This window comes from Equus quagga, chromosome 8 (assembly GCF_021613505.1).
Source record: "Equus quagga isolate Etosha38 chromosome 8, UCLA_HA_Equagga_1.0, whole genome shotgun sequence".
In the NCBI taxonomy this organism is placed as follows: domain Eukaryota; kingdom Metazoa; phylum Chordata; class Mammalia; order Perissodactyla; family Equidae; genus Equus; species Equus quagga.
In genome coordinates this window covers 41,943,399-41,958,306 of record NC_060274.1, presented here as the reverse complement: position 1 = coordinate 41,958,306, position 14,908 = coordinate 41,943,399, and the positions used below count along the sequence as shown (strand labels likewise).

The 14,908-nt window shown below is 50.2% G+C and overlaps 1 protein-coding gene across 1 annotated transcript; it reads right to left on the bottom strand.

The window, feature by feature from the left end:
• Nucleotides 1-1,677: 1,677 nt before the first annotated feature.
• Nucleotides 1,678-6,717, bottom strand: IGFBP1 (insulin like growth factor binding protein 1). The gene is made up of 4 exons (XM_046669062.1): nucleotides 6,219-6,717; nucleotides 4,571-4,755; nucleotides 3,320-3,445; nucleotides 1,678-2,401 (listed from the first exon to the last, which is right to left on the bottom strand). The coding sequence occupies exons 1-4, from the start codon at nucleotides 6,580-6,582 to the stop codon at nucleotides 2,270-2,272; spliced, it is 807 nt and encodes a 268-aa protein (XP_046525018.1). The 5' UTR covers nucleotides 6,583-6,717; the 3' UTR covers nucleotides 1,678-2,269.
• Nucleotides 6,718-14,908: the final 8,191 nt, after the last annotated feature.

Genomic DNA, 14,908 nt, shown 5'->3' with positions numbered 1-14,908 from the left:
CTATATCGACCTTGTATCCTGCAGTGTTGTTGTACTCATTTATTAGTTCTAATAGTCTTCTAGTCGATTACCTAGGATTTTCTATATATAAGTTCATGTCGTCTTCAAATGGATATCGTTCTACTTCTTCCTTTATCTGAATACTCTTTATTTCTTTTTCTCGCCTAATTTCTCTGGCTAGAACCTCCAGTACAATGCTGAATAGAAGTGATGGAAGTGGACATGCTTGGCTTGTTTCTGATCTTAGGGAGAAAGCATGCAGACTTTCACCATTAACTATGACGTTAGCTGTGGGGTTTTTCTAGGTGCCTTTTGTCAGCTTGAGGAAGTTCCCTTCTATTCCGGGTCTGTTAAATTATTTTTTTATCATGCAACAGTGTTGGATATTATCAAAAGCTTTTGCTGAGTCTATAGAGATGATGGTGTGACTTTGGCTTTTTGTTCTATCGATATGATTTATTACATTAATCGACTTTAGGATGCTAAAACAAGCTTGCATTGCTGAGATAAATCCCACTTGGTCACAGTGAATGATTATTTTAATATGTTGCTGAATTCAGTTTGCTAGTATTTTGTTGGGGATTTTATGTCCATATTCTTAGGATATTACAATATTATACACTGAATTCACAGATTGCTCCTGAGGGTTTGGCAGAGGTAGGATGGCAGCCATGGGGTCGAGGATGAAGGGGGAGACCCAAGAGGCGGAGCCCAGACCAGGGAGGAGCTGGGAAGCGTAAGAGGAGAGAGGCAGCCTGGTGTGTGGAGAGGCTCTCATTTTCCCATGGCCAAGGGTAGGAGGGCATCCAGGACACGGGGCTGGAGGCAGCCTGGAGGCCCTGGTGGGATCTGCAAGAATGGGCGAGGTACCCACCCAGGGAGAAAGGTGGAAGGCGCAGTCAGCAAGGCAGGCCGGAATTGTGGGCAGTGTCAGGAAGAGCAAGCGGATAACAGTTTAAGGAAGAAGGAATCCAAGAAGCAGAGAGCACCCTTGTGCTCAGGGCTCAGCTGAGCAAACAGAAGAGTCAAGCAGGGAGCCAAGTGGAGGACTCTACTCAGATCCCTGGGAGGATAGAGGCTGAGGGGAGACAGAGAAGAGAGATGAGGGCGCGAATTAAAGAAGTGTTTCTGTCTGCATTTAAGATGGAGAGGGGCCGGTCCGGTAGCGCAGGGGTTAAGTTTGCAGGTTCCCCTTCTCGGCAGCCTGGGGTTGGGCGGTTCAGATCCTGGGTGTGGACATGGCACTGCTTGACAAAAGCCATGCTGTGGTAGGCATCCCACGTATAAAGTAGAGGAAGATGGGCATGGATGTTAGCTCAGGGCCGGTCTTCCTCAGCAAAAAGAGGAGGATTGGCAGTAGTTAGCTCAGGGCTAATCTTCCTCCAAAAAAAAAAAAAAGAAAAAGATGGGGGAAACTCAGGCCTATTTACAAGAGGAAGGGCAAGCGCAAGTAGAGAGCCTAGGGCTCAAGGAGATGGAGAGTGCCCAGCCTGGCCAGCCACCTGACTCCACTGGGCAGTGGGAGCCCATGGGGGGCAGAGCAGACCTGCCAGCAGGGGGGACGAGGAGCCTTCAGACTTGAAACACCCAAGCTGGGTAAGGAAGGGGAGGGTGAAGGATGGAGCGGTTTCAGAGACAAAGATCACGGCAGATTCGATAAACGTCTACAGCAGTAACAACGTTCCCGCGTGGAGTATTTATTCCCAATATGTTTACATGATGCAAGCGCGTTTGACAATATATCCAATGCATATTTTAACATGTAGCAACCTCACCACATCCAGCTTTGATTACATAATCAACATTTAACTTTCCCTGCAAATTTACACCAGACTCGGATCCGTGGAATATACAGACTGAATCATTCTTACACAGGGCTTAAGCATCCTCTGTTAAGCCACTTGAAAAAAATCACTGCTACACATTTGATTTTTATTTTCTAGGCAGCATTTTCCCATGCTCTTGAAAAAGAGAAGCCGGAAGCTTTGAAGAGCTAAAATACAAGTATTTACATACGACATGATGAGAAGTATTTCAGGATATATAAATTAATACGGCGCAAGTTACTGTGTAGAAAAAAATAAACTTAGAGTGAATAAATAAACCACAGCTTTATATATCAAGTTATATGTGGAGTATAAAAAGTAGTTCCTATATATATATATACATCTACATATATATATATAAAAGTGTGTGTGTATTCTAGAGTATAAATATCCTGTGTACTTAAATATTTCATGTGAAGGAATAGATCAAATTGCATCTGTTCTCAGTTCTGTATGTTAAAATACTGATGGCAGTTGGGGTCCCCTCTGATCTCCACAGACCCTGGGATCTTCTTGCCGCTCCAAGGGTAGACACACCAGCAGAGCCCCACTTCTCCCTCCAGGGATGTCTCGCACTGCGAAGACAAGATGCAAGGTCAAGAGCCTCCGAAGTGAAGCTGGGGGAGGTGGAACTCCGGGCCGCCCAGCACCACTCGGAGAACACGGCGGGGCAGCAGAGAGCCCAGGCCACGGGCGCCATGAACCAGCCACGACCATGACCGATGGCAAAATCCAACACCCTCATGGTCCTCCTCATAAAATGGGGACTAAGGTCAAGTGTCCAGGGAGATTAGGATGTCCTGCATGTGTCACGTGGTGTAGCATGGGCACAGCTGTCTTTTTCATGGCCTCGATGGCAGCGCTGCTGAGCCTGGGGGAGCGTGTCCCATGGGTGGCCGACACTGCCTCGCATTCCTCAACAGATTCCTCATCTGTTATAAAGCTCTGCCTAGTCCTCAGGTTCCCCCCGCAATATCCACAGAACCTGGGCTTCACTGAGTCCTAAAAGGTTCCTCAAAATTAAGTCTTGGTTTGTTTGATCTCTTTTATTATCTGGCAAGCCAAAAAAGAGCTGTTGTCTTTAATTATAGAGTTCCTTTCCCTTTGTGGGGAGAAAAAAGTAAGAGATGGCCAAATAAATCTTGCTTTCCTAAGTAGGTGGTTCCCTCCCTCTTGTGTTATAGATGAGGAGCTGATATTCAGAACGTGAGGAGCCTGTGAAAGTCCCTCCCTGCTCAGCCTTGGTAAGGGACGGAGTAACGCTTGGCCCAGGGCCCCTGGCCAAGTGCAGGCACCCTTCGCCGGCCGTGAACACTGAGCTGGTCTTCAGGCTACCGGGGACCCTCTGCTCCTAGTCTCAGGGGGTGGATCTTGCTTAATATGATCGGTGGTGGGGTTTTATGGAGCATGTTTGGGACTGGACCCCCTGTTCGAGGAAAGCATGGCCTTGCAGGGCTGTGGGCAGCAGCAACTGGCCCCATGGAGACACATACCTGTTTGGGGTGATAGAATCCATTCTTGTTGCAGTTTGGCAGATAAAATTTGTAAAGCTCATCTGCCTTCTGCTGCTCCTTGGCTAATCTGTCCAGCACTTTGTAGAGTTCTCGTTTGCAGGGCTCCTGAAAGAGCAATTTGACACTGGGATAAATGACAAGAAAAAGGGAATTATCAGCCTAAAGGGCAGCTGGCGGAAGAGGTTTTGTTTGGGCTCTGAAGACAGGCCTGGAGTGCCCTCTCTGGGCCTCCATCTCTCCCCTGTAAAAGGAGCGTGTGAGTCTGTCTTGAGTTAGACAGAGCTTCCCATCTGCGTGAGCTCTCCCACGCCTCCACCCCCGGTGGGTAATTTTGGCTCCCGTCATCTGGTTGCAAGGAGAATGGGCACAGCTCTCTGAACCCAGAAGTTAGCAGCAGACATTTCTAGATTTTTAATAATTCTCCTCTGTAATCGACAAGGTTATTTCACGTAAACCAAATCAAGCGAGGATTAAGGCATTCATCTGGATAATATAAGAATACACTTTTCTCCACTGGTCATCATTTCCAGATGAAATCCCGACGTGTCTGGAAAATGGTTCCATCCTCCACTTTCCCGGGTGTGCATGTTTGTGGAAGTGATTTTCTTTTTTTTTTTTAACAAATCAGCCTATCACTCCAACTTTGATTCTTTGTCGCCCTCAAGTGGTGGAATTAAAAATGGACGCCAATTAAGATGCTACAGGGAAGTTAGTGTATAATCGGGACAGTTTTAGTTTGGGAAGAGGAAAAAGTTCTGGAGATGGATGCTGGTGATAGTTGCAGAATAATGTGAATGTGCTAAAACTCACAGAACTTTATACTTTAAAATGGTTAAAATAATAAATTTTATATTATGTACATTTTTTTAAAGGGGGAGGAGATGCAGTGGGGTAGTGGGAGTGTAAAGTGTTTGTGCTAAGCTTTAGAACAGTATAGCTCAATGCTCTTTAGACATTTTTCTTATTTTACAGATGAGCTCAGAGACATGAAGTAAGATATCTAAAGTTGCACAGCAGGAATGGCTTTTTTTTTTTTTTTTTTTTCCCAACCAGCATGCTCCCCTGCTGAAAGCCCTTGTGTTAAAAGCTTGGCAAAGCTAAACTGAGAAATGGTTGTTAGGCTTTGGGATGAAAAGTGTTCATCTCCGGGGCTCAGGACCAGAGAGAAGCCCACCCGCCTCCCTGGCACGGCAGGCACAAGCTAGAGGGTCCGCCCGCCCCAGGCCTCACCTTCCACTTTTTGATGTCGGAGATCTCGCGAGACCTTATGTTCTCGTAGTTACTGACGGCGTTCCAGAGGATGGGCAGGTCCTCTCCGGATGGGGCCATCAAGTGGAAACTGTCCAGGAGCTGCTCCTGGGTCATCTCTGCGCTCTCGGGGGGTACGCTGTTCGGGGCCGCGGGGCCCTTTGCATCTGAAAAAGGAACGCCGCAGACCCATGAGCCCTCTCGAAGCGTCCGCACCGTCCCCCCTGAAGTTGCTTCCCTTCCCACAGATCCAGGCTGAACCATAGGACGGTCACATTGACCCGGAGTTTTGCCGACTCCCTCTTTAAAGGAGCTTCTGATCGTTTCTGGGAAGAGTGGTGCGCGACAGCAAGACCAGTTCTGTTCTGAGAAAATAGTAATTTGGGGGCCTGGCGAGGGTGCTGTGTGATTTTGCTTCTAAAGTAGGAGGACAGCACGTGCACATTTTTTGAGGCCTGGGAATAGCCCTGAAAAATTCCAGTTCAACTCCTCAGGCTATTAGCAGGAGCCTTGGAACCTCAGCTTCCCCGCACTGTGGTACCCTATGAACAGGTGGCAGGGTTCATTTAGAAGTGGGTCCAGATTGCCGCTCTCCCCTTCCACTCCCGGGGCTCTGCCTTCCCGCAGACTAAGTGACTTCCTTGCACCGGCTGGAAGAGGAGGGGGTGGTCACCAGATATCTTGCAGTTAGAGTCCTAGCGTTTGGATTTGGTGCGTGGGCAGAATCATAGAGAACTGGGTCTCCTGAGGGATGCCCAGGGGAAGCCATGACCTTTGAGAACCATGGAGAAGACTCCATTTCATTGACTCTGAAGGCAGAGAACCGGCAGGAAACGGTGTCCCCTCCTTGGGAGGGCCAGAACTCCAGCACACTGCTATCAGGGTGTGGAACCACGAGATTCCTCCTCGCAGCGTCACACTCGTCTTGCAGCTGCCCAGATGGGGAGGTAGGAAGAGGGAGTGGAAGAAGAGGCATTTCCTCTGCTTCCCACTACAAATAAATCACGCCAAATGCAGGAAAGAGCCTGATTGTCAAGTTCTTAGGAGGCAACATACACATCAAACACTGTTTTTCTATAGCAATGAATGCAAGTGAAGTTTTCAGCCTAAACTCTCACATTACGTTCTGTAAACTTCTGGGAAGCACGGACTGACTCCACAGGATGCAAATTACAAAGGACATTCCACAGGCTTCCCTGGAGGAATTCCCATCCCAGCCCTTCCCAGAGGCTCCAGCCACTGGGGCTTCCCGCTCATCAGCAGAAAGGAGGGCCAGGGGTGTGCCCACTTCCAGGGCACCCCCATGGCCTCCCTTCTCTCTGACCCTCTGAGTTTCTATAGATGAGTGCGCTGTGGGCTGGGCTGGGCCCTCTCCCCAGCTCTCCTACCAAGTTGTGCCTGCCCTTGGGCCTTTCTTCCCTTGTCCTGGGCACCTCCTGCAGGACCATGCAATGATGGGGCTCATCTGGGTGACCCGAGATCCTTTCCCCTTACAGGCTTTGGCTGCAAGCTCTGGGCCCGGCGAGTTTGCTCCCCACTTGCTGTGGGCTTTGATGGAGCCGTACCCCTACCCGCCCCAGGACCACTCATCTGTCCCAGGGCAGGGGACCAGATCGGGGAATGGTGGTACCTGTGGCCTCGGCGCTGGGCACGGTGTCGGGCACAAGCATGCAGGCGCCCCGGCCGCGGGTGAGGGCGTGCAGGGGTCGCGGCTCTCCAGGCAGCGCGCGGCAGCTGAGCCCGCGGGCGCAGCGCGCACTGGCCACGCCGCATGCGGCGCCCAGCGGCAGGGCGCACGTCGGGCAGCAGCCGCAGCCCGCAGGCCGGGAGGGTTCCGGGCACGAGGCGGGCACAGGCGGGCAGAGCGCGAGCCTTTCGGGGGAGCAGGGCGCGCATTGCCAAGGCTGGGGAGCGCCGGCGGCTGTGCCGAGGTGGACAGCCAGCAGGAGCGGGAACAGGAGCGGCCAGGCGCGGGCAGCGGGGACCTCAGGCATCGCCGGGCAGGGGTGGCGGACAGGGGCCGATGCTCGCTGGGCGGTGGCGGCGGCGGCGCGGTGGCTGGTGCTCGCTGGGCTGGTGGCGGTAACCGATGCTCGCCAGGAGGTGGATGCTTGCTGGGCGCTGCGCGGGCCTTATGAAGGGCGCGGGCCGCGGCCACCTGAAGCCTGAGGTTAATGATTGGCAGCGCTACGCGCTCCCTCGCAAGAGGGTGTTCAAAATGTTTGTTTTGCTCGTACGCCCAAGGCCCTGCGCAAACCGTGGGTGGAAGGAGGGTAAACGGTCCAGGTTTCCCACTGTGTTTGTCCTGTTATTACGGCTTCTAACCTGGAGCCAAAGTGCAACTGTAACCAGGAGCGCACAGTCAGGTAGAGAGGGTAACCCTCGCTTGTTTTGTTCAAGGGGCATCCTAAGGCCGACTGAGCAGCGCTCCTAGGCTGACCCAGGGAAAACTCGAGAAATCAGCTGGGCAAGGCCAGCCCACTTACTAGTTTTCAAATGGGGAAACCAAGGCCCAGTGGGAGGAAGAGAGGCCTAGCTTAGATCCCAGGTCCCCACAAGCCCTGGTCGGGTCTCAGCGCCAAAGCCCAGAACTGCTTGTCCCTCTGCAGGAAGAAAGCCCCCAGCCCACTTAACTGCCTCTTCCCAGCTTCCACCAGGAGGGAGAGAGGGAGGAAGCAGACAGTTCCCCCCAGGGCTGATGCCAAGCTCCCCAATCTCACCACCACCCCCAGAGACCCGCCTCCCTAACTGAGCTTCCAAAGAGGAGAGGGGCTCCGGGCCCATTAGGAAACAGGACCCCAGCTCCCTCTGACTTCCCCGCTCAGACCAAATTTTTATCCGCAATTACCAAGGCCCTCTTTTTAGTTAAAATTCCTATTTCTTGGATATTCTCTTGGATCACAAGAAAAATGTCACTGTACTTTAAAGACAGTGAGAAATGGGCCTGTGCATCCCCAGGGCCTGCAGGCCCTCTCGCTGCACCCGGTCCCTGTTAACCAGGCGGCTGTTAACAAGAAAGAGGTAGCTCTGTGTTTACTGATAGGGAAAAATCTCCAAGATTAGTAAAACTGTGCAAGTAAAATTCCCAAGGGCAGTAAAAATGAGAAGGTACAGAATATGCTGTTTGTGTACAAAAAAGTAACATGAATATGTGTCACAGTAATATCTTGAGAAAATACGTAAGAAACCGCTATCAATGCTTGCTTGAAGGGGGTGAAATTAGGTGACTGAGCGAAACACTGGTTTTCCTTGCACACTCTTTTTCATCCTTCTGGATTTACATTATCTAATAAACAGTACATTACGTACTATTATCAGATACTTATGTTGTCGTTATATTATTTGTTTCAAGAATGACCAAATTAAAGCTCATTTACTAACTCCTTTTCTAGCCACTTCACTGGCTCCGTGGCCTGGGCGCCACCTGCCTTTTGTCCTGCCTGGACTGTATCAATAAGCTGTCACGGCTCTAGCATCTCCTCAGCAACAATCAAAGTAAGGGCAGTGAAAATGATCGCAGCTGGAAGTTCACGGTCATGTCTGTCCTTATTTCTACAGAGCTCAGTTCTGTGTCTGGTTAAGGAGCTGATCGATGGTTTTTACTTGTTTAACGTTATTTTTGATGTACGTTTCTAAAAGATTTCATTTCCAAAAGAAGAGTTTGTGCTCTGAATTTTCTCTCTGACTTCCTCAACTTAGAGTTGGCGTGCCTACCTGAAATGTTTTATTAACGACACATGAAAGAGAGAATTATTTGGTAAATATTTAGGGCCTGCCTACCATGTGCCCGGCAGTTTGCCAGCCTGGGACGGTTCACCCAGTTGTGCACTTGCCCAGGGAGGTCCCTCTCACCCGGCACATAGTGAAAGTTCCTCTACAGATCGATTTCCCAAATATTTCCGTTGCTTACCTCACAGCAGCAGTAAACCAAACAGCCACCAAACCCAAGAGAGCTCTCCCCTTCTCTGACCTCATCAACACAAATGGAGCCAGGCCCTTCCTGGAGGCCTGCGTGGCTATCTGTCTGTCTGTCCATCTGTCTTGTGAGGTGAGCAGCCCTTCCCCTGGCAGGCCAAGACACAGCAAGGTGGCTGCTCTTGAGCTCATTTCTGGGTGCACCCCCAATCCCAGGTGCCACTGCCCACTGACAGTGTCCACAGCCACGCCTGGCCTTCCATTCTGCACCCCCCCCCCCCCCCCCAGGCTCTGACTGCCAGGGCTGGCTCCTGCCCAGGTGAAGGGGCACTTTTTGGGGCACTGAGGTGCAGAGTGGGCCCAAGAGGGAGCCCTTCCTCACCTGTTGTACCCTCAGAGCCTCACCCACCTCCCCTAATCCTGGCCTTGCAGACTCCTGCTCATTTTTCAGCCATAATGTCCCCTCTCCCCAACTCCGGAAAAAAAATCACTGTCATATCTCCATGATTTTCTCCTTGTTGTTCTCCCTGTGTGAATTTCCATCAACCTGTCATCCACATCTCTCTATCATCCACATCACCCTGTCATCCACATCACCCTGTCATCCACATCTCTCTGCTCCATCATCTCCCCATCCATCTTGTAAACTCATTCTCCTAGGGCTGTATCCTGACCCTGTCCCCCACAGCCACCCCTCCTAATGAAGTACCTTCTCTTTCAGCCCTACCCCATGGTGTGTGTCATGAGCTTCCTCTTGCATTCTGTCCTTTCCCAGGCAGAGGACACGCAGAGTAACAGGAGCTGTCCCCTCAGTGTGCTGCAGGTACAGAGCTAGGTGTGGGGAGAGGTTAACAGTGCCCCCAGCCCATCATGGTGCACAGTCTAGTGGGAGGCATACTCTGCTGAGGGCTCATTATAAGCTGGTCCTTAGGATAAGTGCTTTAGTAGAGTCCAGAGTGGGGTGGTACACAGCAGGAGAAAGAGCAGCAAGCCGTGCCTGAGCACGTCCCAGAGAAGGTGCCAGCCAAGGCAGGTCTGGGAGGGAAACTGAGATTTCCTCAAGCAGCCGAGGGTGGGGGGTGTGGTAGGAGAACAGAGCAGCAGGGTGAGGCGGAGAACGGGGAAGAGGGCAGTGTGTCCAGGGACTGAAGAGCAGTGCTTCCTGCCTGGAAGCTGAATAACACAGCAGGTGGAGCTGCGAGGAAAAGGCCCCAGAAGTGGTGCGAAGAGGTTTGGGGCCCATTGTCAATGCAGGAAGCCACCAGTGGAGGGGCTTAGGCAGGGCTGAGAGAGCAGTGGTCAGGAGGGAGTCCTAGAAAGATCACCCGGGAGCAGGCCCAGAGACCAGAGACCAGTTCTGAGACCCTCCTCCCAGCGCCCTTCAGGCCAGGCCCCACCCGCCAGCCGGACACCGGACAGAGCCAAGGGTCAGCCACACACCAGGCGTAGGCCTGCCTTCGAGGATCTAGAGGGAGAGAGACAATCAACAAATACTTTCACAAGTGCATGCGGCTGGTGATGAATACTGTGCGGAAGGAAAGGGTAGCCGAGGCAGGGATGCTGACAGACGCTGTAGGTGGGCTGGTCCCCACGTGGCCAGAACTGTCAGAGGTTGGAGGGAAGAACACGAAACAGTTTCAGTGGAGTCAGAGCGAAGGCCGGAGCTTCTTAGAGGCCGTGGGTCTGCCTGAGGATCCATGATTTCTAGAGTCGCCCACACAGCCATGTGTCTCTGAGTGCTCCCTAGGAAGCAGTGCAACAGTTTCATCAGCATCTCCAAGGGGCCTGTGACAACCGAAAGGCTCAGGGCCCCCTCTGAGGCTCTGCCATGTCTGCATGGCATTGGTCCTGCTCTTCCAGACTCCCAGAATTCCTTCTGCCCTTCTCCATCCCTCGGGACCCACCTGCAAGTCTTATCCTCTGAGAAGCCTTCCTGGTGTTCCCAGGTAGACTGGGCTACCCCCTCTGTGTTCCTGAAGTGTGTGACACACTGGATTAGAGTTACACTGAAGAGCTACATAAACTGTCATTTACCTGTGTGTCCCCCGCCAGGCTGGCTAGGCAGGGGCCGAGCTCATGGTTGCCCAGCCCCAGCTCCATGCACAGGGCACGGATGGGCACCCTGGCCTGTCTGACCAATGACTGCAGATTCCAAGAGCCGGGCATGCCTGGATGCAGGGCATGGAGAGCAGCGGGTGGCTGGGGAGTGAGGAGCCAGGGTTTCCTAAACATGTACTATATGTACCTGTCGCCAAGCTGCGCTCGCCAAAGTTACCAGAGGACCCTCCCCAGGATCTCACGAGACAGGGCTTACCACCACCAGCCGGGGGTGAAGTCGGCTTTGCCCAAGTCGAAACCTGGGTGTCTGATACAGGGGAGGCCAAAACTGTCTGCAAGTTCAGAGGCATTTGGAGATTTTTGGGGTGGCAAGGTTGAAAGGTAGTTTGGGGGTACATATGGGAAGTTTTCAGTGCCAGATATGGAATCTGCATTCCATCAACTAGGCAAGAAACAGCGTTAAGCTTGTGAAGTCCCAGTGACACTGGAGATGCCCGCCATCTCCTCCGCTTGTAAATTCTCTGACTTTAGGGGAAAGGAGACCACTGTTCCCATTTCAGTAAAGCAGGACAGCAGCACATAAGCTGGACAGTCCCGCTGTGCAACCCCGGGGGCATGATACAAATGGGGCCGCACAGAGTGCCTTTGCCATCTTTCATGACACTTGGTTGCAGGACCTGTGGGTACAAGTGTCTCCTGCTGCATCTGATGAACTCGGCTCTGAGAGTTTCATCAGCCCCTAAAGGTAGGCCATGGACTCTCGGTCATCTCAGCAGCCGGGGGCTCCCCAGCAAGACTGCCTGTGTTGGCACCTTGGATTTCCACATCCTAGCACATTATATAACCTCCCTGGGCCTCAGTTTCCTCACATGAAATGAGGACAATGCAGTGGCTGGCGCAGTCAGCCGTGAACACCTGTGAGCTGATACCACCATTCCTGGCTGCAGCGTGTGTTCACGTGGCTGCTACCGGCAGAGGCTGGGGGTTCTCTGGATGATGAAACCGCACGGGGCCTTCCATCACCCAGTGTTTCCAATTCTGCCTTCGCGCAGCATGCTGCTTACTCACCAGCGCTGGAAAATTGGGCAATCCGTGCTCTGAAAAACAATGCTAGGGTCAAGGGCGAAGTCAAACTTTCAAAGGAGAGAACTCCGCAATCTAGCAGACCCTCTGAAGGGAAGCTGTTTTTAACCCTGGAGTAAAAACAAAAAGCTGTTCTGCCGTGTTCCCCGATCGACACGGGGAATGATGTAAATTCATGCAAAGGCCTGGCCTGCTGCCCTGTGTCCCGAGCGATGAAGGGCCCCGCTCTGCAAACTGAAGGCACGCCCACGCCCCCGCCATCTAAGTGGAAGAGTAACCTCGCTCTTGTCACGTAAACACAGCCCAGATCCTAAACACAGCAGCTCACACAGTGTGCCTGGGAGATGCCAGTGCCCCAGGAGACCAGTGGAAAGACCAGGGTCATCATCTCTGCGATGGCAGGCCACCCACCCTGCATTCACATTCAGGGTGCCGTGGGAGTTGGCACATGGATGGTGCTCAACTGTATTTGTTCCTTTGTCCTCTCTGGTATCAGAGGCCGTGTGAGCTGTGGGCCTCAAGTGTCATGTTTTACACTGGCCTCACATCACCCAGGACCTAGGTTGAAATGCGTATTCTCAGGCCCCATCCAGACCCCTGACCCAGAAGCTCTGGGGAGAGGCCCAGCCAGCTGCATTTCCCAGGCTCTCTTAAATTTGAGGCCACTGATATAGAAAACCCTCCGAATGCCACTCTTGCTCAAAATCACCCCATAAGAAGCTAGGGATGGAGATTTCAGGGTTGGGAGTAATGGACAGAACAGTCATTGCTGCGGTTGGGTAGGGTGGGCTGCATGGGTGATGGAGAGAACTCTGGAGGAGCCACGAGGCCTGAGCCCTCTGGTCTCCCTTCTGCTGCTCACCCCCAGATGAGCTCATGCGAGTCATTCCGCTTGGAGTCTTTGCTGCCGCATTGAGAAAGGAAGAAGTTGTAACCAGAAGAAGAATCTGCCCTGGGTCCCTGCATGGGCTGCAGCAAATTCATGACCTCTCTGCTGTATCAGGCATAATGTTGTTTGGTTAAGCGTTGATGATAATTTCTTGGAGATGAGGTCTGTGGTTTCATCAGATGGTTGAAAGTGTTTATGACTTTGATGAGGAGAAAAGGCTGCTGCACCAGATTGACCCCATGATTTCCCCCAGGGGATCCACCCTCCCCAGCTCTCTCCACATGTAGACCTTAATAGACCTATTGGCCCACGAGTCAACCTCAAACATCCAGGATCCCCTTCACCAAGCCCCATGGAACCCACCCGTGGGGCAGCAGCCTCTCTCCCACGCACAGAACACAGCAACGATGCAGTCTACTCCCACCAGCAGGCACGAGGTTACACAACTCTGCTAACTTTCTTATCTGGGCAAAGGACAAGGATGCTGGGCCAAAAAGTGGGGGACAGCCTCCTGCATGACAGTCACTAGTCCATCACGTGGGGTGTTCTCACCTACATCACAGTGTGTACGTTACACGGGGGAGCTGTCACCTGCGTCACAGTGTGTACAGCATGGGGAGTGTCTCACCCACATTACAGTGTGGACATCACGTGGGCGCAGTAACCAGAAATACATGAGAGTTCCGTTTGCTCCACATCCTCCTCATCATTTGGTGTTGTCAGTGTCTGGATTTTGGCCATTCTAATAGCTCTGTGCTTGTGTCTCTTTGTTTTGACTTGCATTTCTCAGATGACGTATGATGTGCGGCATTTTTTTTAATGTGCTTATTTGCCATCTGTTTATCTTCTTCGGGGATGTGTCTATTAAGGTCTTTGGCCATTTATTAATCAGGTTGTTTGTTTTATGTTTGAGTTTTGAGAGTTCTTTCAACATTTTTGCTAATACTCATTTATCAGATTTGTCTTTTGCAAATATTTTCTCCCAGGCTGTGGCTTTTCTTCTCATTCTCATTACATTTGCTTTCACAGATCAGAAGTTTTTAATTTTATTAAAGTCCAGCTTAGAAACTTTTGTCTTCATGGATCATGTGTTTGGTATTGTATTAAAAAATCTTCAATGTATCCGAGGTCATCCAGGTTTTCTTCTACGTTGTCTTCTAAGAATTTGTGGTTTCGTGTTGTACATTAGTTCTGTGATCCATTTTGAGTTAATTTTTGTGAGGAGTGTAAGGTCTGTGTGTAGATTCTTTTTTTTTTCTTTTGCTTGTAGATATCTAGTTGTTCTAGCACCATTTGTTGAAAAAACTGCCTTACTGCATTGTATTATCTTCATTTCTTTGTCCAAGACCGGTTGACTATATTTATGGGGGTCTATTTCTGGGCTCCCTAAACTGTTCTATTGTTCTATTTGCCTATTAAATCACCAATTCTACACTCTATGCTATAGGTTTGTATATTATGATTGAATATATATTCAATAAAACACATATGCTATATAATATATATTATATATTTATGTATTATCATCTATTTACTATAGAATAATAGTAAATCTTGAAGTCATGTAATGTCAGTTCTTCGGGTATGTTCTTCGTTAATATTGTGCCAGCTATTTTGGGTCTTTTGCCTCTCCATATAAACTTTAGAATCAGTTTGTCAATATCTGTCAAAATAAGTTACTATAATTTTAATCAGCATTGTATTGAATCTATAGATCAAGCTGGGAAAAACTGACAACTGGGCAATATTGAGTCTCCCTGTGTGTGAACATGAAATATATCTCCATTTGTTTAGTTCTCATTTGTTATCTTTCATCAGAGTTTTGTAGTTTTCCTCATATAGATCTTGTACATATTTTGTTATATTTATATACAAGTATTTCATTTTAAGGAGTGCTAATGTAAATGGTGTTGTGTTTTTAATTTCAAATGCCACTTATTCATTGCTGGTATATTCAAAAGAAATTGACTTTTGTATATTAACCTTGTATCCTGCAACCTTGCTATAATCTCTTATGACTGTCCTCTCATCTGCAAATAAACACAGGTCGATTTCTTCTTTTCCAATGTGTATATCTTCTACTTCCTTTTTTTGTTTTTTTAATTATTTTTTTTTTAAAGATTGGCGCCTGAGCTAATAATTGTTGCCAATCTTTTTTTCTCTTTCTTCTCCCCAATGCTCCCCAGTACATTGTCGTATATTCTAGTTGTCAGTCCTTCTGGTTCTGCTCTGTGGGACGCCACCAGAGCATGACTTGATGAGCGGTACAAGGTCCACACCCAGGATCTGAACCAGCAAAGCCCTGGGTTGCTGAAGTGGAGTGCACAAACTTAACCACTTGGCCAGGGGGCCAGCCCCCTTCTATTTCCTTGCCC